The 23,846-nt window shown below is 42.5% G+C and overlaps 1 protein-coding gene across 8 annotated transcripts in view; it reads left to right on the top strand.

Annotated features, from left to right (window-relative positions):
• The window catches only part of IFT88 (intraflagellar transport 88), a 133,356-nt gene that overhangs the window by 90,657 nt on the left and 18,853 nt on the right, over positions 1-23,846 (top strand). For all 8 annotated transcript variants that reach the window (XM_045444086.1, XM_045444095.1, XM_045444103.1 and 5 more), the window contains 4 exons: positions 5,111-5,163; positions 6,736-6,801; positions 10,277-10,383; positions 18,247-18,313. In XM_045444086.1, coding sequence (XP_045300042.1) covers positions 5,111-5,163; positions 6,736-6,801; positions 10,277-10,383; positions 18,247-18,313 — 293 coding nt within the window. The remainder of the gene's footprint in view (positions 1-5,110; positions 5,164-6,735; positions 6,802-10,276; positions 10,384-18,246; positions 18,314-23,846) is intronic.

The following is a 23,846-nucleotide window of genomic DNA, read 5'->3' on the forward strand; positions in this document are numbered from 1 at the left end:
ATGTTTTATGTGTCTTTCCATATGTGTTATACTTCACAATAAAAGATTTAAAAATTAAAGAAAAAAGACAGTGTGAGAGCAAAGAAAGACAATACAGCCCTACCCCTGGGGGAGCCATTTGGAGATGTAGGGGGAGGGGCATATTTTAGGGTCATGATGATAGGGAGGCACTGTGAGCATTAGGTAAGCAGCCACCAGTGACGGTAAACATTCAGTAATGCATAGAGGACCTGTACAGTGAACGGTCCCATCCTAAACGCCAACAGTACCGTCACCAAATGCTGCATTAGAACATGTTATAGGAAAACAGGGAGGGGGACAAAAACATAAGAGACTCTGAAAAATAGAGAACAAACAGAGCGTTACTGGAGGGGTTGTGGGAGGGGGCGTGGGCTAAATGGGTAAGGGGCATTAAGGAATCTACTCCTGAAATCATTGTGGCACTAGATGCTAACTTAGATGTAAATTAAAAAAATAAATTAAATAAAAATTTCTTAAAAAGATACAATGGAGGGGCGCCTGGGTGGCGCAGTCGGTTAAGCATCCGACTTCAGCCAGGTCACGATCTCAAAGTCCGTGAGTTCGAGCCCCGCGTCAGGCTCTGGGCTGATGGCTCAGAGCCTGGAGCCTGTTTCCAATCCTGTGTCTCCCTCTCTCTCTGCCCCTCCCCCGTTCATGCTCTGTCTCTCTCTGTCCCAAAAATAAATAAAAACGTTGAAAAAAAATTAAAAAAAAAAAGATACAATGGAAATGTTTCTTATTTATTTTTTTTTTTTAACGTTTATTTATTTTTGAGACAGAGAGAGACAGAGCATGAACGGAAGAGGGTCAGAGAGAGAGGGAGACACAGAATCTGAAACACGCTCCAGGCTCTGAGCTGCCAGCACAGAGCCTGACATGGGGCTTGAACTCCCGGACTGCGAGATCATGACCTGAGCCAAATTCGGACGCTTAACTGACTGAGCCACCCAGGCGTCCCGGGAAATCTTTTATAAACTATAAAGATCCATGCAAATAAGTACTTTTCTAAAATGAAAAAAAAACAACAACATGTTAATAGTGGGGCACCTGGGTGGTTCAGTCAGTGAAGCGTCTTGACTTTGGCTCAGGTCATGATCTCATGGTTTGTGAGTTTAAGCCCTTGGTCAGGCTCCGTGCTGGCAGCTCAGAGCCTGGAGCCTGCTTCCCATTCTGTGTCTTCCTCTCTCTCTGCCCCTCCCCCACTCATGTTTGTTCTCTCTCTCTCTCTCTCTCTCTCTCTGTCTCTCAAAAATAAATTAAAATGTTAAAAAAAAATTTTTTTTTTTTTTAAATTTTTTTTTCAACGTTTTTATTTATTTTTGGGACAGAGAGAGAGCATGAACGGAGGAGGGGCAGAGAGAGAGGGAGACACAGAATCGGAAACAGGCTCCAGGCTCCGAGCCATCAGCCCAGAGCCTGACGCGGGGCTCGAACTCACGGACCGCGAGATCGTGACCTGGCTGAAGTCGGACGCCCAACCGACTGCGCCACCCAGGCGCCCCAAAAAAATTTTTTTTTAAAGAACATGTTAATAGTATGATTTTGTTCCTGAGATTTAATCTTAAAATTCTAAAGTCTTTTCTCTGGGGCCATTCAGTGTATTCAGAGAAACATCCTCAGATCTGCGTCAGGAGTATAAGCCTGGGCTGCTGCCCAGCTGGCAGGGACTGGGCTGAGGATCTCCCTGTCCAGAAGCAGACTCTTTGCCTCATCCTGCAGCCCTCAGTCCAGCACCTCGGACCAGCCGAGCCCCCCTGGCCGGGAGCCTTCCTGAGTGGCTCCTGAGGGTGAGGGGGCCCCACTGCTTCTCAGTCACATTTCCAGTCTGTTTTCCTTTTTATAGTTTCATGCTTTACTGCTCCTTCCTCAGTGCCGGTGATCCCAATTCTTGAACACTTCTGGTGATTTGCAGGGAAGATCTGAGCACCTCTCATCAGTATGCTGTTGGCAAGCACTTGAGTTTTACCTTTCTTTGCCCTCCTGAAGTCAGTTTCCATTTGTTTTTAGTCCATCATCCATCATTTGTATATGGTTTTATATGGTTTGAGTTTGATCTGACATAGAGTTTATCTTTCTTATTCTCCTTTGTTTGGGGAGGTTAATTTCCAGAAAAGACATTGTGCAATAAGAGATTTTTTTAAATTTTTTAATGTTCGTTGATTTCTGAGACAGAGAGAGACAGAGCATGAGTGTGGGAGGGGCAGAGAGAGAGGCAGACACAGAATCCGAAGCAGGCTCCAGGCTCCGAGCTGTCAGCACAGACCCCGACGCGGGGCTCGAACTCACGGACCGCGAGATCATGACCTGAGCCGAAGTCGGTCAGTCAACCGACTGAGCCACCCAGGCGCCCCTGTGCAATAAAAGATTTTGAACTCTGCCATCTTTAATCCAGAAATCATGACTCTCAGATGGTGCTTACTTATTCCATGTGTGGAGATAATAATTCTTCCCGGAGATAGTTTTCAAACTGCATTCCTCATTGCTTTCTGGAAGTGTGACATAAGGGATTTATTCAGGATATTATGCTGGTAAATACCATTGGGACAATAACCTTAGGCATAGGATGCCCGTGTCTCAGTTTCTTGTCCTTAAAATTCTGAAGTTCCATGATTCTATAAAGCCACGTCATTACAGATTTAAAATACATAAAACCTTTAGTGTTTTAATACTGTGCTAGGCAATTTATAACCAATTTGCTGGTTTGGAGGTGGTGTTATTCTAAATCACTATGTCTTAAATGTGCTGCCTGTAAATAGTAGTATTTTTCTCTGAGGATTGAGGAGAGGAGTAGGCATCCACTCAAGAAATGAACTTGGCTTACTACTTATAAACTAGGTTCTGATGGTAAGACAGATAAAAGAGACAAACCAAAACTATTAGGCTTGTTTGCTTTTGTGCAAAACTATCCTGTCCTGTATTAATAGTGTCTGGGCTCTCTCCAGTTCCTAAAACTATCAGTACGAACGTGGCAGCTTAATTCTGAAGATTAATAAATTTATCTCATGTCCTAAAGACATGAGACTGCATTTCTCATATATGAAAGCTTCTCGACTATTATGATGCATAAAATCTTTTGCTGATCGTCTACATCAAATCAGTGCCCAATTATGTATGCTAATGGAACAAGCAATGTCACAGATCACCTGTAGTTATGATCCACTAGAATTAGTAATCCAGAATATTACCTAATACCTTATTAACATTAAGTCACTGAGCCCTGTTCTTCCTCTTTACTGGGCTACTTTAGTGGTTGAAAATAATTACTCCATTTTCCACATGAGGATGCACACACATTCATGCACGCACTACGTAGCAGCTGCTCTGGTGGCTGTTTTTTCAATTTCCCAGTAGGGGGCATTCATGAAGTAAGGCTTTCCTGAAGAAGAGAAGAGAAGTGGTTATAATAATCACTAATGTTTATTATTTAGATACATTGTGCTATGTAATCCTCACAACTGATTTATGACGTGGGTGCTGTTATCCTTCCCACTCTGTAGATGAGTAAACATGGGCACAAATTTAAGTAATTTACCAAGTTAACAGAATGAATAGTGTACCAAACTAAAAATCATAATCCCAACCTTTCAGGAAATTATAAAGACATATACTTGAATATGTAAATGAGGAGTTAATGATGAATGATCACCCAGCATATATCAGGCATCATGCCAGGTCCTGGGAACACAAAAGACTCTGCTGCCCTCAGGAATTTATAGTTTAATAAGGGATTCAGAAGCATAAATAAGACTACAGTGTAGTAAATGCAGTGCCAAAGAGATTCTAGGATGTTAGAAGAGTCCACAGAACAATCTAATCTGGTCTGGCAGGGAAGTGGGTCATGAGGTTGGGATGAGCCTCCAAGTGGAGGTGACGGTGTGTGCAAAGATCAGAAGTCTAGAAAATGCAGTGAATGCAAAGGACTCTGTCCTCCCGTTTGGATTTGCTGTAGCATGAAATGTTGGGCAGCTCCCCATGGAAGTGGAGTTGGTGAGGTAGCAAATGGCTAACAGTGGATGAACTGGATTAGGACCTTGGAGTTACCGTGCAGTTGGAGGGGAGGTGATGCATTTTAAAGAGGGAAGTAATGTAGTTAGATATGTGTTTTCTTTAGATCAAAGTGGATGGCTTTGTAGGGAGTGGATTTGAGGTTAAGGAGCTTGTCCAAGTAGTAGGGCTGTGACCCTGATCTAATAAGACTCCAGAGCTGGTAGGTGTGCCATCAAATTGAGTGGGAGTGAGGCTGTCTCTGAGGCCATCAGGTAAATAGAAGGAAGAGTCTAAAAAGAAATGAGAAGCACATTCAATTATTCCCTAGTCTTTCATTTCTTCAAATCTTATTTTCCTGGGTATTTGTAACAGTAGTCTTTAGAAATCCTGGTCGTTATTATTTATTTTATAACAGAAATTTGAAGCACCTGGGTGGCTCAGTCAGTTAAGCGTCCGATTCGGCTCAGGTCATGATCTTACACAGTTGGTGAGTTCGAGCCCAGCTCGAGGGGCAAAGAGAGGGAGACAGAGGATCCAAAGCGGGCTCTGCTGACAGAACACAGAGCTGCCTGCCCTCCGCTGCTTGCCCTCTCTCAAAAATAAACATTTTTTAAGAAAAGAAATCCTTTTCTTTTTAAGAGGAAAAAAAGAATGAATATAGTTCTTTTTTACTCTACCTTTAGTTGAAGCCTAATTGTTCAAACACAAGGTCAACAATTGCCTCATGGGTACAAAATTTGCAAGCCTAAATTTCTAAGTCTTAGGTACTAAGCCAAAGTATAACATTATGGCAAAGGTAATGATAATGTTTAAAATAGATCACAGTGGTCTTTAGCCAAACAGGTTAAGTGGTTCACATAAAATCTAAATAAAGGTGTGACCAGATTGAAGGACTCTTAAATTTTCTAATATACATATGATAGGTAATAATGAAGGAAATTGTATATATGCTACTTTCAATAATAAAGATCTAATTAGAGGTCAAAAAGTATTTGGAAAAATGTAGTTGAAAGATAGTACAGATATGTGGCTTTCTAAAACTGATCATCTCAGGTTATTTTTGTTTCATGTCTGATTTCATATAATTTTGTTTCTTTTATAGGCCTACACAAGTGAGATGGCAGCTGATGGTAGCTAGTTGTTTTAGAAGAAGTGGTAAATGCTTTAACTTTGTTCAGTTTTTATATATTTTGCTTCTATCCTTTAGGTAATTATGCATAGAACTGTGTTCCAACCACATGTTTGTTTACTAAAACAGTAACTTGCTGACTAACATATTGGAAGCATAACTACTACCCACAGAAAAAAGTCATGCTTACAAAATGGGTCTTAGTCGTGTATTCCGTCCCCACTATTAACAGACTCGTTATTTTTCAAAGTTAACACGTAATCATTGGGTATGTTAAGTCACAGAAAAGTAGGCATTCTATACCCAGTAGTTTATGTTTCCATTTTCTGTTCACCTAATTCTGAGCAGCCTGTGTGCCGTGCCAAATCTATGAGACTGTCTCACACCTGACAAGGCTGAAGAAGGCCCAGAACTGCGACAACTGGGGCTGTATTTTTTTATACCAAATGCTACTTGGTATCTTCATTTGCGTTTTCAGTTAACTTTTTATTACATGTACTGCTGACGCTTGTCCTGAAGTGTTGGACTCACCGTGAAGTGAATGATATTGTTGACTGTTATCAGATGTTAGGTAATGAGATGGACGTGAACAGATTTGTAATCCCTCTTATAGAGGCCACAAATGATCCAGGAAAATAAATTCCTTAATCCAGGGGGAGCACGGATCGTGACAGTGTTAACGATGTTGTCATCGTGTCTTGTAGGAGGTTTCTTTCTTTATGAGCTCCTCTAGAATGGCATCAGGATATGTACACAGGAGTCCTAAAATCATTTAGATCATTGATCTTTGCTGTTACTCTATTTCCTGGGGAACATACAACATAACTATGTATTATACATTTTATGTGTATCAGCATGCATTCTGAATTACCAATGTTCATTTCCTTGTCAGTCACATGTAAAGCGTACATATGTAAGAGGTATTCTGAGTGATTTGAGATAGAAACTTTCTTGTGTTAACTGAAGTACTATTTAGAAGAGAAGCTGATGTTTATTGAGAGCTGCCGGGTGCTTCCTGTCTGTTACATCGAATTCATACCACATGTTCGGGAGGGTCAGCATGGCTGGCCCTCGTGCATAGTGGGGCCTGTTGAGACTCATCGCTTGTTTACCGACATTTTAGCAAAGATCTTTGATCCCAAGTTATTTTTCCAATTCTTTGTTGCTGTGAAGCTAAATTATTGTATTATAAAACAAAATGCTTTCTATAAATTTTTGAATGTTTCAAAATAAAAACTACCAAGAAAGGTTATTTTTCATCTTTTCCAACTAAGTGAATGACATTGAAATTAATGTTAGCTTATCACTTAGATTATTTTTAAAATTGTCAATTGTTCTTCTGGACTGATTTTTAATTTTTCGGAAATTGAATAGATCTTAATTTTTTACAACAATGTATTTTAAGCAGTAGAACTAAGTTTCAACCATCACCCGTTTACTCTCGCTCTCTTTTTCAAATTTCTTTTATCTGTACATTTTCTTCCAGAAGTTATATTAAGAATGGTTTATATATGCTTGTGGCAAACATGGAAGTCTTCTTAATGTTATTAATTTTTACAATCTGTGAGTATGTTTTTTTCTCTTTTTCCTATTTATAGGTAACTACCAAAAAGCATTGGATACTTACAAGGATATTCACAGAAAATTTCCAGAAAATGTTGAATGTGAGTTTACATTTTATAACTTTAAAACTATAGGTTCTAACTCTTTATTGCCTTATGTATAATACTTATCTTTGCTATGGTAATTGCATAGATAGCTACCAGCCTATACTTTGTGACACATGTTTATACATGTGGTTATAGGATCAGAAAATTTGACTCTGCGAGTACATTTTATAGAATTTAGTCTTTGATGGATTTAAATATACCACTGGGTTCTCTTCAGTAGTAAACAGATCTGTATGTCAAAGTTTTATGAAATTTGAAAATAAATTTTGGTTTATCATTGATTTGTTAAAGCTCATACTGTGGTATTTATAGAAAAGGCGTTTTTAACTCTTCAGTTAGTATGCAACTTTTTGAGGTTGAAAAATACTTTGAGTTTATGAAAATAGAATGGTCATCTTGCTGATATGGATAGCAAATGAATTTTAATGTTACTTTAAGTTTAAAAGATTATGTTGATATTTTGCTTATTTTCCTTTTGTGAAGTTAGCTTTGCAGAAAATACTCATTTATTTCTCCATCTTGTTGCACAGTGGGTTTGATGTAACCTAAAGCAATAACGTGAAGTATTAATGGGAGTACCAACAACAAAATCATGATCAAGAAAAACACAAAATAACCATATTCACATGCCACACACTGCCACTGAACAGTATTTGGCCCTGAATAGCCTTGAAGCTAAAAGAAAGAGAAAAATGTAATCAGTTATATAATCTTTGCTATTTACAAGGAAACAAAAAATAATTCCTTGGGAAGAAGAAAACGTTTTCCAACTCTTCATTTATGTTGCGTAGCAGAGAGAGACAGTAGGTCGTTGAAAGCCGTGGCGGCTCCTTGCTTTTGTGACATCCCCTCAGAAAATAAAATAACATGTTTGAAAAGACTTTTTAATTTTGTCCTTCAGTGACAGTGAACACTAAACAATACATTTCAGTTCAGTAAGACAAATCTGTTCTGTGTCAAGCTTTCCAGTGGCCCCTCCTGAGCCAGGGATGAGACGTACTACACGTTCCTTCGTTAATATTTGTCTCCATTTGGCTTTTGTGAAAGGTCAACAGCACAGGGCTCGGAATTAATGGCCTTTGGTGGCAGCTTCGGAGCAAGGGCTTCTCTAATGCCAATCAGAAGCAGATCTGTTAACTGACAAATGCCATCGGGACACAGGCTACGTGGAATTACTTGTAAAACTTTAAAAAGCACAGATTTCTAGCCCAACCTACAGAGATTCTCCTTTAGGTTCTCAGTGGACCCAGATAGCTTTCATTTCCTGTTTCTTTTTTTAAAAAGCTTTTTATGGGAATCTTAATCTCAGTCACTTTAGGAAGCTTGGTGATTGAGAAATTGAGTGAGAGGTAACAGTACCATCTTGTTGTGAAAACGAAGAAGCCCCAACAGGCTGCTGGGCAGATGGTTCCCCTCCTTGGCACCACTGACATTTGGGAGCAGATAATTCTGTATTGTGGGAAGCCACCCCATGGGTTGTAGAACGTTGTAGCAGCTTCCCTGGCCTCTACCCACCAGACGCTCGTAGCACGTCCACCGCCTCCTTACGAAAAGCAGAATGTCTCCAGACCGTGACAGGTGTCCCCTGGGGGACAGGATCGCTGCCGGTTGGGAACCACTGCTGAAGTCATGGCACCTGTGCACTGGACCAGGAGAGGGACAATCTCCAAGCAAGTCCAGATTTCTTTCTTCTTTTTTTTTAAGTTTATTGACTTATTTTGAGAGAGAGAGGGAGAGAGCACGCACGCAGGGGAGGAGCAGAGAGAGAGAGAGAGAGAGAGAGAGAATCCCAAGCAGGCTCTGTGCTGTCAGCAGGGAGCCTGATGCTGGGCTCGACCTCAATAACCATGAGATCATGACCTGAGCTGAAGTCAAGAGTCAGACGCTCAACTGACTGAGCCTGGGCACCCCCAAATTACTTTCTTTATTGAGAATTTAAGACTCGCTCTAAGGGGTGCCTGGCTCGCTCAGTTGGTGGAGCATGTGACTCTTGATCTCTGGGCTATGAGTTTGAGCCCATGTTGGGTGTAGAGATTACTTAAAAAATGAAATCTTAAAAAAAAAAAAAAGATTCACTCTAAAAATTAAATCTATGCCATTAGGGAATGTTCAGGATGCTTTTGGCCTGTATAATTTTCAAGACAAATATAATTAATAGTCTGCCTTAGGGGCACCTGGGTGGCTCGGTCGGTTAAGCGTCCGACTTCGGCTCAGGTCATGATCTCACGGTCCGTGAGTTCGAGCCCTGTGTCAGACTCTGTGCTGACAGATCAGAGCCTGGGGCCTGCTTCAGATTCTGTGTCTCCCTCTCTCTCTGCCCCTCCCCTGTTCATGCTCTGTCTCTCTCTGTCTCAAAAATAAATAAACGTTAAAAAAAAAAAATGAAAAAAAAAAGTCTGCCTTAATCTGCCTTAACTAGAGCTATAGAAAAAACATTTGCACCCATGTACTATCTCATTTTGAGCACAGTAGTTTTCTGATAAACCCAGCAGGATAACACATTCTTAAAATACATTCTTCAGTTATCAAAAATAACTCTAAAGATTTCAGAGAACATCCACCAAAAACAGTGACTTTTATGTCACATTAAATATTCATTCCTAAGGGACACCCGGGTGACTCAGTCGGTTAAGCATCCGACTTTGGCTCAGGTCATGATCTTAAGGTTTGTGCGGTCAAGCTCTGTGTCGGGCTCTGTGCTGACAGTTCAAAGCCTGGAGCCTGCTTCAGATTCTGTTTCTCCTTCTCTCTCTGTGCTCCTTCCCCACTCACACTCTGCCTCTCTCTGTCTCTCAAAGATAAATAAATGTTAAAAAAAATTTTTTTTAAATATTCCTAAACCATTCTTTCTGAGAATAGGTAGGTAAGAGAAATAATTAAGCATTATTTGTACAATATATGTAAATTACCTCCTTATTGTGAATTATTAAGACAAATGTACACATAGGCAATTTATATAATAACATGTGATATTTTAAATTATTTTAGTACTACTCCTTTTGCAACATTTTAGTGGTCATGAATTGCTGACTTCTTTACAAATTCTTAGGGAGGATGCTACAGTGTTGGTAATATAGCACTGTTCCAGCACTATCGATGTGGCCGAAAGACAGATGAAAACTCCTAGGAAGAGAAAGACAAAAAACAAAATATCTAATAGATCGGTAATCATAAGTAGAGGAAAGGAAAAGCAGATAAGGAAATAAAGAGTATGGGAAGGGCCCTAAATGTAGATGATGTGGTCTGTCCTGAGGACAGGACAGGTGGAGAGAGTCCTCCCTGTAGGTCCTCTTTCAGGGAAGTCCCGTTCTCTTAGGGCCAGTGAGTACGAAGTGTAGGTTAATTTTTGATGAAAACAAATACTGTTTGTGAGCATCATTCCTCCTTGTGTCCCAAAAGACGGATTCATTGATTTCTTATACTTTCAACCCTGCATTAATATTTTTCTACATCTGTTTTTACAATTTAGGTCTGCGCTTCTTGGTTCGTCTCTGCACAGATATTGGATTAAAAGAAGTTCAAGAATATGCAACAAAACTTAAGAGATTGGAAAAAATGAAAGAAATAAGGGAACAGGTATCACATATGGGCCAAAATCTACTGTCTGTTAATTTTCAAAATGTCAGCCTTCTGTAGCTCAAATGAGTGACGCTGGGTTCTTCTATCAGTAAAAAAAAAGTTGAAATTTTTTTCTGCTGTGACATAAAAGGAGAAACAACTAATATTCTAGTTTGAGGATAAAATTCTATCAAGAATCAATTCTTTTTTTTTTTTTTTTTTTTTAAGTTTCTTTTTGAGACAGAGAGAGTGAAGCGGGAAGGGGCAGAGAGAGAGGGAGACAGAAAATCCCAGGCAGGACAGCATGGAACCCGACTCAGGGCCCAACTTGGGGTCCATCGCAGGGCTCGATCCCACGAACTATGAGATCATGACCTGAGTGGAAATAGAGAGTCCAGCAAGAGTCCACCAACTAAACCACCCAGGTGCCCCAAGAACCAGTTCTTAACAGGAGGAAGTACAACAGAGTCAGCCTACTGTAGTGGATGGTTGGTTACTCTCAGACAGATCGTTGTAACTTTCCACAAAGCAGAATGACTTGCAGGTTAATTTACAGAATTAATTTCAGTTGGAGGGCCCTGTGGCCCATGGAAATTAAGAGGAAATCCTATAACAATAGTACTTTTTCTTTTTTTTTTTTCTTTTTTTATTTTTTTCAACGTTTATTTATTTTTGGGACAGAGAGAGACAGAGCATGAGCGGGGGAGGGGCAGAGAGAGAGGGAGACACAGAATCCGAAGCAGGCTCCAGGCTCTGAGCCATCAGCCCAGAGCCTGACGCGGGGCTCGAACTCACGGACCGCGAGATCGTGACCTGGCTGAAGTCGGACGCTCAACCGACTGCGCCACCCAGGCGCCCCAATAGTACTTTTTCTTTAAGCTGTTTCATTATGTAGTAGACCATGGCTCTGAGAATAGTATTAATATGCATGGAAGCTTTTTAAGTTTTATTTCTGTGTTTCATGCAGTATGTGGAATAGCAGTGTTCTTATTTTTACTTTTTGAAGAGAATAGTCTCCCCTAAGTTTGAGCCTAGAATATTTAACATGGTCTTTGAGTGTCTGCCTTAAATAGAAAGAAAATACATTCTTTAAGGTTAGACTTTATCAAGAATTTCATTATCTTGGATAATTAAGTCTAAATTCTATATTTGCTTTCAAAATGTGGTTAGCTTTAAATTGTCTTTGCTTTGAAGATGTGATCTGATGGTTTTAGTCTTTATTCTCTTGTGTAAAGTATCAGTTGTAAAAGGATTATGAACATGACATAGATTTTTACCTTAAAAATCCTATAAAATACCAAGTTGTTATTAATGCGATGCCAGGGTATATAGTTTAAAACCTGCTGTCAAGACCAATTTACTACCATATACCCACTGGTAAATCAGGTAACCTGTGTGCAAGTTTTGTAAAATTAAACAGATATAAATGAAAGTTCAAATTATCATAAGTGTCATCATAATCACTGCTAAATTGGTCCCATTAAGAAGAATCCAAAAGAAGTATATATCTCAAACCAAGAACATTCTTTGGAGCTTAAATTAGTTGTAAAGTTACTTAGTATAGATCCATGGAGGTATGTGGAAAGGGTCACATTCTTAAGACTTCTGACGTTTCACCATCAGGAGTTTAAGTTGATGCCGAACAGAGAACACACAAAAAAGACAAACTATGGATCGTGCATAATACACTCCTCACAACTCACAGCCTTAAACAGGGCGACTGGCCTGTGTGTTACCATCTCTGGTTTAGCAGACTTTGGTGCAGGCTCGTTTTACACAGTAAGTAGCTGCCTTGAACTCCTGGGACTTGTCTTGCAGCTAGCTCACAAGGGATCCTAACTCCAGCTGTAGGAAACCCCGATTCCAGGGAGTCCCTGGGGAATGAACTTGAGGGATAAAGACCAAAACATGGCCCCTTTAAACAGATGCAGAGTTGCTTCTGCATGATTTTCTTTTCGCCCAGTTTCCCCATGTTGGGTTTCATCGGGTCGATATCGTGCTCTGGTTTTGGTCTTCACAGTGCTTCACCTTTACGTCGACGTCCTGTCTCCCTTTGCTTTTTCTTTTCCCTCGTCCTCCTTCCTGTATGCATCCTCTCTCTGTGGTGTCAAACTCTTTCTTGCTCGGGCTGTTATGGGGCTAATATTCTTGTGGACTGTTGGTTCTTACTACTATGAATGAATATGTGAGTTACACTGAGACTGCTTTCTCTTTGTGATGAGTACTCTGCCGATTGATTCCTCTCCCATCAAAATATTTAAATATTCGTTGAGTATAGTCTACTTTTATCTGTTTCTCTCATATATCTGACATCCTTGCACTGTCCTCACTAAAATAATTCCCTAATGACTTAATTAAGAGTACTTTATTGGGGTGCCTGGGTGGCTCAGTCGGTGAAGCATCCGACTTCGGCTCAGGTCATGATCTCTTGGTTTGCGAGTTTGAGCCCCATGCCAGACTCTGGGCTGAGAGCTCAGAGCCTGGAGCCTGTTCCAAATTCTGTGTCTCCCTCTCTCGCTGTGCCCCTCCCATGCTCATGCTCTGTCTCTCCCTGTCCCTCAATAATAAATAAACATTTTAAAAAAAGAGTACTTTAGTAAAATCATATGAATTACTATTGATGCATTTAGATCATCCAGTGTTTCTCTTACTTACTCTAATTATTAATGTCTCAGTGTGCTTGAGCAGTGCCTCTTTTGGTAATGTTATGTCACTGCTCTCGCTGTAATCTGTGTAAAACCCAAGGTCACTTAGATGTCTTCTCTCATGATAGCTTCTTCTTAATATCTTCCCTTAAATGCTACTTGAAAGTGAAAGTCACAGCCCTCATCCACAAAGTACTCTCTTTTCAGTGCCCTTGGAATCAGTTTCTCTGTTCTTTGGTACTCCTCATTAAATCTTTCTCACTTATGTTTTGCTTATAAATGCAAAGTGGAGGGGTGCCTGGGTGGCTCAGTCAGTTGTGTCCAACTTCGGCTCAGGTCATGATCTCATGGTTCGTGAGTTTGAGCCCTGCATCAGGCTCTGTGCTGACAGCTTGGAGCCTGCTTTGGATTCTCTGTCCCCTCTTTCTCTGCTCCTTCCACACTTGCTCTCTCTATCTCAAAAATGAGTATACAAAAAAAAATGCAAAGTGGAGGAGAAAAAATAGTGGAAAAGAAAGGTCCTAGGAAGAAGAGACTAAAAGAATTCTCACTACTTGAGAATTAATTTCTCTTTTAATTGTTGTGTGTTCAATTTCAGTTTGTGTTTCTTGAATTGTGAGCCCGTGGGGCAGAGCATTCTATTTCCTGGCTTGCATAGTACATAAAAGCACTATTAGTTTCGAAGCAAAGTGTAGTAAATAAACTTCTGAATCAAGGGCACTCTCCTTTTCTAAATTTGAACTTAAAACTTGTTACTTTTTCTGTGTGTTTCTTGTTTAGAATCTGCCCCCATGCAGAAACTTAACATCTTTTGATGGAATTAGAATTTCTTTATGTAATTATTGTTACATAAATTGTTACATAAATTGTCTGCATAATACCATCTACTATTATACAGGTAGATATGTCTTGATTTCTTTAAACATTTATGCATTGTTAGATATCTTTTTTAAAGTCGGTAACTCTCTATGACCACTCTAACTTTGTTGTTTCTTCCTGAAGAAGAGCGCTTCCATATTGTGAACTGGAGACCGTTTGTGAAACAGACATGTAATTGAAAGCAGGAAGGGGCACGTGGGTGGCTCAGTCCTTTAAGCTTGGGACTCGACTTTGGCTCAGGTCATGATCTCATGGTCAGGAGAATGAGCCCATGTGGGGCGCTGTGCTGACAGTGTGGAGCCTGCCTGGGATCCTCTCTGCCCCTCTGCCCCCTCTCTCAAAATAAATAAATGAACATTAAAAACAATAGGAAAGCAGGGATATCAGAGATAATCACATCAAATCTTTACCTGGAGCTGCTGACAGGAAAACAAAGTGGACCCCCAGTCTGTGTCCCTTCCTTTCCTCTTGAAGTGCTAGTAATGGTAGAAGTTTGGCAGCAGGAAGGAAAAGACGTGAAGAGGCTGGATGAATGTTTGTGAGTGCCGTTAGCACTCTTCGTGGTTCTGGTTACAGTTTCCCCTTCAATTCTACTTGGTAACATCTGCTTGACGAGACAGTAGAATAGCAACAGCTAACGCTTACTGAGTGCGTGACGAGTACAGGCCCTGTTATGAACATTTTATGTGTAACAGCTAACTTAACCATTGCAGTAGTCCTAGGATGTTGGGTATAGTTTCATTATTACTTTTTTTTTAACAGATGAGAAAACTGAGAACCGTGGTGGCTAAGTCCCTTCCTCTAGGTCACACGGCTATTGGGGGCAGCCCTAGGCTTCAAATCCAGGTTCCTAACTACTGTGCCTTACCACCTTATGAAAAGTAGGGGAAGCAGATGATCCAAATAATTATTTTCAGCTGATATATAGTTCTTACTTACTCTGCACTCAAAAAGTTGGTAAATTAAAATGGCAAAAGTATAACTCCATAATTTGATTAGGATGGGGGTCTCCAACTAGTGCTATTGAAGCATGGTCTGTGGTCACTTGGGCGCATCTTAGAATTACAAAGTCTTGGGCCCCATCCCAGACCTACCGAAACCCTACCCCAGAGTTAAATTCAAGAATCTGCATATGTGTTTTTAAACAAATTCTCCAGGTATTTTTATATTCACTAAAGTCTGAAAAGCACTTGTCTAAAGTTTATGCTGCCACAGGGTCATCATGCAAATGATCAAATACCAGCTCAGGATATGGAATCTGATGTAAGGGAGGGGGGCAGGAAATAGATATAAATCAGGTCATGGATTTTTAAAAATTGTTTAAAATGGGAAAGGTTTTATGTAGACCTAAGAGAGAGAGAGAAATTGATTCAGATTTATGGGAGCCAGGATAGTGTATCTCCTTGAGCCCCTAACTCCTATTTTAAAGGAGTTAAAGCCAAAAATTTATTTATTTAGACTGGTTTTTCAGAGAACTTCTTCTCTTCCTGGAAGTTTTATGGAAAAAGAAGACTGTTCTCCCCTTGGTGCTAAGAGGAATATTTTACACACTGTGTATTCGTTAGTGCCATCAGTGAGCAATTCTAAACACTGGGCTGTTGGCCAGGCAAGAAAGACCTACTGTGCGTGTCTGGCTGCTGTGGGCCTGGAGCAGTGTGAACTGGCCCCAGGAGCTGGGGGCCTCATAGAATTGCTGTGTTTTAAAGATGTTTTATGTTTCTTCTTCACGGAACACACAAAAAAATCAGCTTCCAGGCATTCTGCCAAACTTAACTCTATGTCTGGAAAAGAACAAAATGGGAAGAGCAGGAATTGAAGCCTGAGCAATCAAAATACAAAAAGGAAGAGAAAAACATCGGCCGCAATGCAAACGATTAGAGAGAGAGTATGCAAGATTCAGTGTGGTGGAGTTCATTGGTTTTCAGCAGCAAATAGGTGTTCAGTTGGCAGAGAATAAAAACCCACGTTCTCGGGGCGCCTGGGTGGCTCAGTCGGTTGAGTGTCCGACTTCAGCTCGGGTCATGATCTCATAGCTCATGAGTTTGAGACCCGCGCTGGGCTCTGTGCTGATGGCTCAGAGCCTGGAGCCTGCTTCCGATTCTGTGTCTCCTTCTCTCTCTGCTCTCTCTCTCTCAAACGTAAATAAACATTTACAAAAAACCTAAAAACCACGTTCTCTACCCACGGGAGAGTGGTGAAAGAGAAGGACCAGCAGGCGGGACCCTGAGTGTGAGGAGGGCGTGGGTGCTGGTAAGCACACTGAGTGAGCAGCCACCTGGGTCACAGGGGAGTCGCCCGAAGATGAGAGTGGAGCTGAACCCTAAGGGGTGAGTCGTTGCTGGAAAGGAGGTGAGGAAAGGCATGGCAGGCAGAGGAGGTACCAGATGGAGGCTGGCCCCTCCAAGGGATGCAAGCTGACTCTTATTCACAGAGTACGAGGGGCAGTCATTTCCAAAGATGCAAAGGACTGAATGTGATGTATTGAACACGTGCTTGCTCCGTGGGCCGTGCGGGTGGAGGTTGAGCCAGCAGTGGGGCTCTGGCACTGTCTGTCGTGTGCTTACGTGACCTGTGTCCAGCAGAGCACGGTGTCCTGGGAGTAGGAGAGAAAGAAGAGAAGTTGTTGAACCAAGCCAGGTTTTAGGTTTCTCTTGGTGAGTGGAGCAGAGAGACAGGTGGGCAAGCAAAGTGTCTGGAGGTCCTGACGTGGACGTACTCAAAGTGCTGGGGTGTTTCTAGGCTAGAAATAAAGTGAGTATTCAGGGGATTAATTAGGAAAAGATGGACGAGAGCCACAAGATTGGGGAGTTCTAGATGGGAGCAAGGAACAGGTGGAATGGGGCGAAGAATGTGGTGATCGTGGAAAGTGCTCACTTTCCTAAATTGTCCTCTTCTAAACGTATGGTCACTAAAGCAACTGCAAGATCTTTTCTCACATTTGATTTGAAAAACCTTCAGGTCACACAGGCATTTGTATCTATGAGTTTATTTTAGTATCGTATAGGTCTTTTGGATATGCTAGAAATAATCTTCAGAAAGATGAAAAACAAGTTTTGAAATAACATCTGATTACAGACATTAAAATTTTTATTTTGTTATATCATCTTTAGATTTTCAAGAGAAAGGGCAAAGGGGAGAGATGGGGTTTCAAGGGAGGTTTCTTTTTAACAGAAAAAATTTGGGCGTATTTACATATGTTTGAAAGTACTGAGTGTTTCATTTTAGAGAAATGAGTTATTGAAATTTTTTTTCTTCCTAGCCGATCACAATGTCAGTAACCTCTAATCTGTGATCTGATAATTCAGAATTCACTGGGGAATAAATAATTTGTCTTTTGAATCAGATATGAAATTTTGCTTATATTATTGAAGATCTAAATAAGGTACCAATCTATGTTTAAAATTTTAATTTAGTTGTGGAGTAAATAATTATCAAAAGCTGTCTGACTCTCTTCACTAACTACCCTTCTCTCTAAACACAGCATTAGGCATATGAGAATCTGGCAGTATGACTTGAGACAGATTCAGTGTCAATACAAAAAGTATAACTCCTAAGCAAAACACAAAGTAACCGTAAATTGCTTCAAAAAACCTAAGAATGTCACAGCTTGGAGATATTTCTTATGTTTTAAGGGTAAGCTTGTACCTAAGAAAGTGGACTATTAAGCAGATCTTAAGTATTTTGTGAGATTTTAATAGTTCTTTTATTATAGAGGTTGGATTTCAAAGTTTACCTTTTTCCCCCCAAAATAGTTCAAGTCCAGCCATTACAGAGTAAAACTAACGCAGGATATAGCCCTTCGGCGGGTTCCACACCCCCCCCCAAGACCTCAACCTTCACCCCAGGAGCATATTTGCTTTATAAGCAGTGGTTACGCTGCACCTGAGTGCAAGTGCCCCCTGGGTGTTTACTAAGGCCTGAGGACCCTGGTGGAGGGCAGGCTGCGAACCCTTTGTTTACAGAACAACTTTGTCTTTTCTCTCATAGAATCAAGGTAAGCTCTTAGGAGAGTAGGGGCAGTAAGTCTTAAGCGCCACACAGCAATGTTAATTGAAAAAATCAACATTTAGGAGCACTGCATGGCTCAGTCGCTTAGGCGCCCGACTCTTGATTCTGGCTCGGGTCACGATCTCACGGTTCCTTGAGTTCGAGCCCTGCGTAGGGCTCCACGCTGACGGTGTGGAGCCTGCTTGGGATTCTGCCTTCCTCTCTCTCTGCCCCTCCCTTGCTCCCTCTCTCTCTCTCTCTCTCTCTGTCTCAAAGATAAATAAATAAGCTTTTAAAAAAATCAGCGTTTAGTTATATTCACCTTCAAGGGAATATCATTCATTCTTTTAAACTCATCTTCTTGTTCTAGCGCGTAAGGTCTGGCAGAGATGGCAGCGGGGGCTCCCGCAGCAGAAGAGAGGGCAGTGCCGGCAGTGGTGAGTATTTCCTGTTTCCTTGACGTACTGGATTTGACAGACGTCTAGCACACGGGCTTCTTGAAACATCTCGAATAATCAGAAAGAATGCCTTTTGTTCTGTACGCAGTAAAACCTCACTGACTCCAATTAATTTTGTAAGCATTCTGTTATGTGAATGATGGTCAATGTCAGTGGATTTTACTTCTTCGGTGAGCATACCTGTTTTTGCTAAGTGGTTAATAAATAAGGTCATGCTGAGTAGATTACCATAGATGTCCATGCTAATGAGGTTTTACTGTGTTACATTTTGTTAATTTACCTTTTAGGGCAGTGCGATGAGAAGTAAGATGGCCTTCTAGAATGCTGGCAGTGCTGAGTATACTTTAGTGTAGAAATCGTGCCAGTCCGGGCATTAGGAGACATGATTCTAGTTCCTGTCTTGATCACGACAGCCGTCTCCCTTTGGACCAGCCACATAAATGCCGTAGGCTTTAAGTGATTTCTAAATTTGTTTGCATCGCTCAGTTCCTTGACTTCGACCACTTGTCACAGCATTACTTAGTAACAAGGTTAAGTTTTCCTTCCCGTTCTCCTCATCATCAAAATCTGCCTTCTCTGTCCACGTCAGAGGAATAGTATAAGTTAAACTTAGTAGAAATTTGGTGGTTTTAAAGAAACGGATCAGAAAAATAAAGGCTAAATTGGGATGTGTAAATACACGTACATTCTCTCATATCTGTACGTCGCACTGTCCTGCAGACGTGACCCGGGTCCGTGCCCCCGCCCAGCTCCACCCCTCGTCTCTTTGTGATGTAGGTGTCAGGGCAGAGACCGCGTAAGGCGTAGTTCGGGTAGGCCTTTATTTCATTCATTCGCACACGTTTGTTAGATGCATACCAGGTGCCAGATAAAGACTGTGCTAAGTGCCAGAGGCATAGGGATGAGTAAAACACGGTCCCTGTGCTCAGGGAAATTAAAATCTAGTTGGAAGGACACACAGGTCTCAGGCGCTGCTGAGGATGCTATTGACTTTCCTGGGGATACAAACTGCAGCTGGGACAAAGATTCTTTCCTGAGATCTGAGCTCTGCTTGGCCAGATGGGTTTAAGCAGTTACGATCATCAGGGGCATCTCGTTCTAGCAAGACAGTTTGATTCTCTGAGGATCAGTCCGGCTTTTCCAGCTGAACCTCACTGTCCTCGCCTGTTTACCCTCAGGTCCCAGGAGTAGTCACCCACGGCCTCAGAACGTAGCAGCTGCCGCCTGCAGTCTGTGTCCCACGCACGCCAAGGGCGGTTTGCCGCGTCGAGGAGTAGCCGTTTCTTACGTCGTCAGCCCCCCCCCCCCTCCGTGGTCGTGATGGGCGTTGACGTTCCCATACTGTCCCCTGACCCTCAGATGTGGCCTCCGCTCTGTTACCCCTGCCCCACCCCTGCTTCAGTGTGTTCACTCAACTCTCTGGGGTTGGATTTAACTGAGTCCTGGGTCTGAAAGATCTGTCCCGGCAGTTCTCATAAGCGGGCGACGGCCAAGCAGGCCTGCAGCCTCTTCTCCAAAGTCTGTGGGGCCAAGCGTGTTGTGGAATTCAGCATCTTTTGGAGTTCAGAAACCTTCTGTGGTGCTTTCCCCATATGTAACACCTGTGGGGTGCACCTCACAATCAGACAGAACTGTTACTGATTCGGGAAAACACATGGGCAATTACACTAAGGTTAAATAGTGGCTAAAAATAGCTTCAGGTCAAGTCGGGCTTTATGCCCAAGAAGTTTACATATTGCCACCTGAAAACTTGGCTTTCCGAGCTCTTTGGACCTGGGAGTTGTGGAGAGGGATCATGGACTTGTATGTACCAGCAGTGTCCCTCGTGGCGAAGGGTCGGCGCACAAGGCTGTGGGCATCAGCTGAGAGGAACGGGGAAGGTTCAGCAGACGTCTCACGGCGGCTGCTTCATCCTTGCTCTTAGGAAGCAGGCGGCCTGTGATAGGAGCTTTTCTTGAAATTGAGTGTCCCTTCAGGAGTCATTGTCTTGGTAACCCTAGCGAAGTGCTAAGTGTTTATCGAAGTTCTTTATTAACGTTTATTAAAGATGGATTCACCATCTTCTAAGTTTTTTACACTTCCCTCTAAAAATCTTGAACTCAGAGGCGCCTGGATGGCTCAGTCACTTAAGCCTCCGACTCTTGATCTGGGCTCAGGTCATGAGCTTACGGTTTGTGAGATCAAGCCCCTCGCTGGGGGCTTGGGGCCTGCTTAGGGTTCTCGCTCTCCCTGTCTGCCCCTTCCCCCCCCCCCCCACACATGCACATCCTCTCTCAAAGAAAAACAACTTTTTTTAGTGTGAGATTCAAACAAAGTAATTATAAAAAAACCAAAATCTGAAGTTCAGAGTCACCAGCCAGTCCCTCCCAGAACGAGTCCCAGCAGTCTTGTATTAAGTTCTCAGAGCCTTCTCTGGTAATTCACAAGCTTGCAGAATGTCGCCAGTGTTAGCCTCTAGACCTGAGCCTGAGTTACCCGGATGTCTTCAGCTTGAAGTCTGCTTCAGAAACATCAGGACCTCCTAACAGGATGCCAGGGCGTGCCCGGTTGGTGCTGAAGCGGAGCCCAGAGGACAGTGTCCCCAGTTCCACCCCAAGAAACTCTGCCCAGACCGTCGTCTGCCTCTCACAAACATCGGAAGGATCAGGGTGTGCCTCCGAGGCCACTGAGGGGCCAGACCCCCCGACACCAAGAGTTTTGCTCAGCCTCCCGAGGTGACCTCTCCCCAGTGAGACTCCTTAAACCACACCGTGTCTCAGAACACATGCAGCGCCTCAGCTGGGCCTGGCGCCTCCACCGAAGTCAGGGTCAGGGTAGCAAAGGCAGGCAGCTGAGGCCGCCCGGGATCTGACAACCGAGCGCAGAGAGGGAGAGGCCTTGCCGTTCCAAATTCGCCTCCTGGCCCTGGCCCTCACCCCCTGCTGTTTTCTTGTTCAATAATTTTTCCTTTCTCTCATCTATTCCATTTCGGTCCAACACAAATAGTCAGTCCTAGTGCACAAATACGCTTTATCCTCACAGGAGGGAATTTTGGAGTAGAAACTGTGTTACTGACACATTTTTACAAGCTGGGTGTCATGGTGCCTGGTTCTTTTGGCACAAGTTTAAAGTATTAAATACTTCCTTTTCAGGGTCCTTGCTTGCTTGCTTTCTTCCCCCACCATTTGACGTTTTGTTCCTTATTTCCTGGTCCCTTGAGTTACATGGCATCCCAGACTTCTTCATTCGCTCCTGCAGCCCGAATTCGATGCCTCTTTCAGTGACCTTGCCGGTTCCACCGTAACACTTTTTCGAGAATCGCGTCTTCTGCCTTTTTTTCTCCAGCTCGTGGCACAGGCCAGGCCACGGTGCAGGCTGTCCTGGCTTTGAAGTCTGAACAAACCCTGCTGTGGATGCCTCTCTCACTTCCTCTTTCCCCTCCCCTCACGGGCCCTTTCAGAGCATCCAGCAAGCACGCTGCGAATGCACCCTCACCCCCTCCGGCAGTCTCCCCGCCACTCACCGTGTGCATATGGCCGCTTGCCTATTTATTGTAACCCCACATGTGACAGGCCCCCGTCTTAACCATCTTCCACCTCTACCTGTGAGACCTCAAGATGCACATTTCTGTCTTTATGTGGAAACATTTGGCACTTCCGTCCGGGTTAGGCCCACGGGTCAGTTAGTGGAAAGGAATGATTTCCCAAATGCATTCAAAAGAGGCCAGCCTTAAGCTGCTAAAGTAAATGCCGTGCCTACAACTAGATTTTTTCAAGTATTGCCCGGGAGAGAGGACCATAAGGAATTTACATATCGGAATATGTGAAATAGCGATTTCTGAAATGATTAGCAGGAGTCCTTGAAAATTGTCCTTTTTTAAGGGCACCTGGGTGACTCAGCCAGTTGAGCATCCGACTCTTGATTTCGGCTCGGGTCATGATCCCAGGGTCTTGGGATCGAGCCCCGTGTCAGGTGCTGAGCGTGGATCCTGCTTGAGATTCTCTCTCTCTGCCCCTCCCCCACTCGCTCACACGTGAGTGTGTGCTGTCTCCTCTCTCACTCATACAAAATTTCCAAAAAAGAAGAAAATGTTCCTTTTCTTCTAGATCAGGCTGGTCCCACGGCAGCCTTATTTTTGCTGTTATTTTGGTTAACGAGCCTCGGCGCCCATCCTCTTTAGTGGCTCTCCAATTTGAGCACGTGTCAGAGTCCCCTGGAAGGCTTGTGAAAACAGCCTGCTGAGCTCCTAGTCCAGCGTCTCTGAACCAGTCTGGGCCGTGCCCAGGAATTTGCATTTCTGACAAGGTCCCCGCTGATGCCGATCGTAAAGGAGATATTACGAGAGTAAGTGTGATGTGGTGCATGTAGAAAGGTTGCTGCTGTCATTACCACCAAATGTAACTTCTTGGTAGTGGCAGTCATCCAGCCTCTGGCCTCGTGCCCTCGCTCTGTCACTCCTGAGTGTACTACCCTGGGAGGTGGTTTGAGCTTGAAACTAACTTAAAATTACATGCACGCCCACGGAAGGGGCTCAGTGCAAATACTCAGTGCTGAGGAGCTATTATTATTATTACTTGATTACGAACTGCATCGAAAAGCAATAGTGTCTGGTTTAGAATATTGAATATCCATTCCAGGATTTTCAGTACTTTAGTTTGTTTTTGTAGAATTAACTTAAGATGAAATGAACTTGTTTTAACTGGTTGAAGTAGAAATGCATTACTCTTTTAAGTGCCAAATTTTGGGTTAAGGTTTTAGCTGTTCAGTGCCAAAACATCAAACAATTCAGAAAAAAAGGCACGCTGACAGTCAACTCACACAAAGAGAGCTGTATTCGACCCGTTCCAAGTCGCCAAGGTCAGCCTCTGTATGCTCTGCTGGATAACCCAGATGGGAGGAGGAATCCTATGCCTGCCTAGTGAGCTGGCTTGCATTAAAAGGCCAGGAAATCCGCAGAACGCATCTGCTTCTCATGTGTATCTGTCCTCGGGAAACAAGAGTGCCTTCTTGTAAGGCATCGTCCATTTCAGCATGATGGTTGCATCTTGTGACTTGAGTACTGTGTTTGTCATTAAGGTTTCATTTTAAAATCATTTTTATTTACTCTGGGTGATAATAGTTTGCTGCATTTTTTCATTTAATTTTTATCATGTCTTGGGTGTGAACTTTTCCTGTGAAAATGTATCTCTTAATTTTACACAAAAAATAATTTTATAATGAAAACAAGTAGGATAATATGACTTAGTGAACAGAAATTTCCTTTAACGTCAACTTTTTGAGGAACCTATCTTTTATAAAGTACACTGTAACCATGTTCTAGTTTTAAAAACTGAAGTTTTAAGATTATAGTCCAAAGACGAGTACGTTTTTGACCAGAATACCTTCTCACGGTTTTGCGAGCCTCAGTGGTGTCACAGGCAGAGGGAAGAGCTCATGCTTAGTGCCCACCGCCTCCGGACAAACGAAAGATTACGGCCTAAGGAGGTGAGGCAGGAAAAGCACATGTGAATACACCTGAGTTCAAAGAATCCAA

This window comes from Leopardus geoffroyi, chromosome A1 (genome assembly GCF_018350155.1).
Source record: "Leopardus geoffroyi isolate Oge1 chromosome A1, O.geoffroyi_Oge1_pat1.0, whole genome shotgun sequence".
Classification (NCBI taxonomy): domain Eukaryota; kingdom Metazoa; phylum Chordata; class Mammalia; order Carnivora; family Felidae; genus Leopardus; species Leopardus geoffroyi.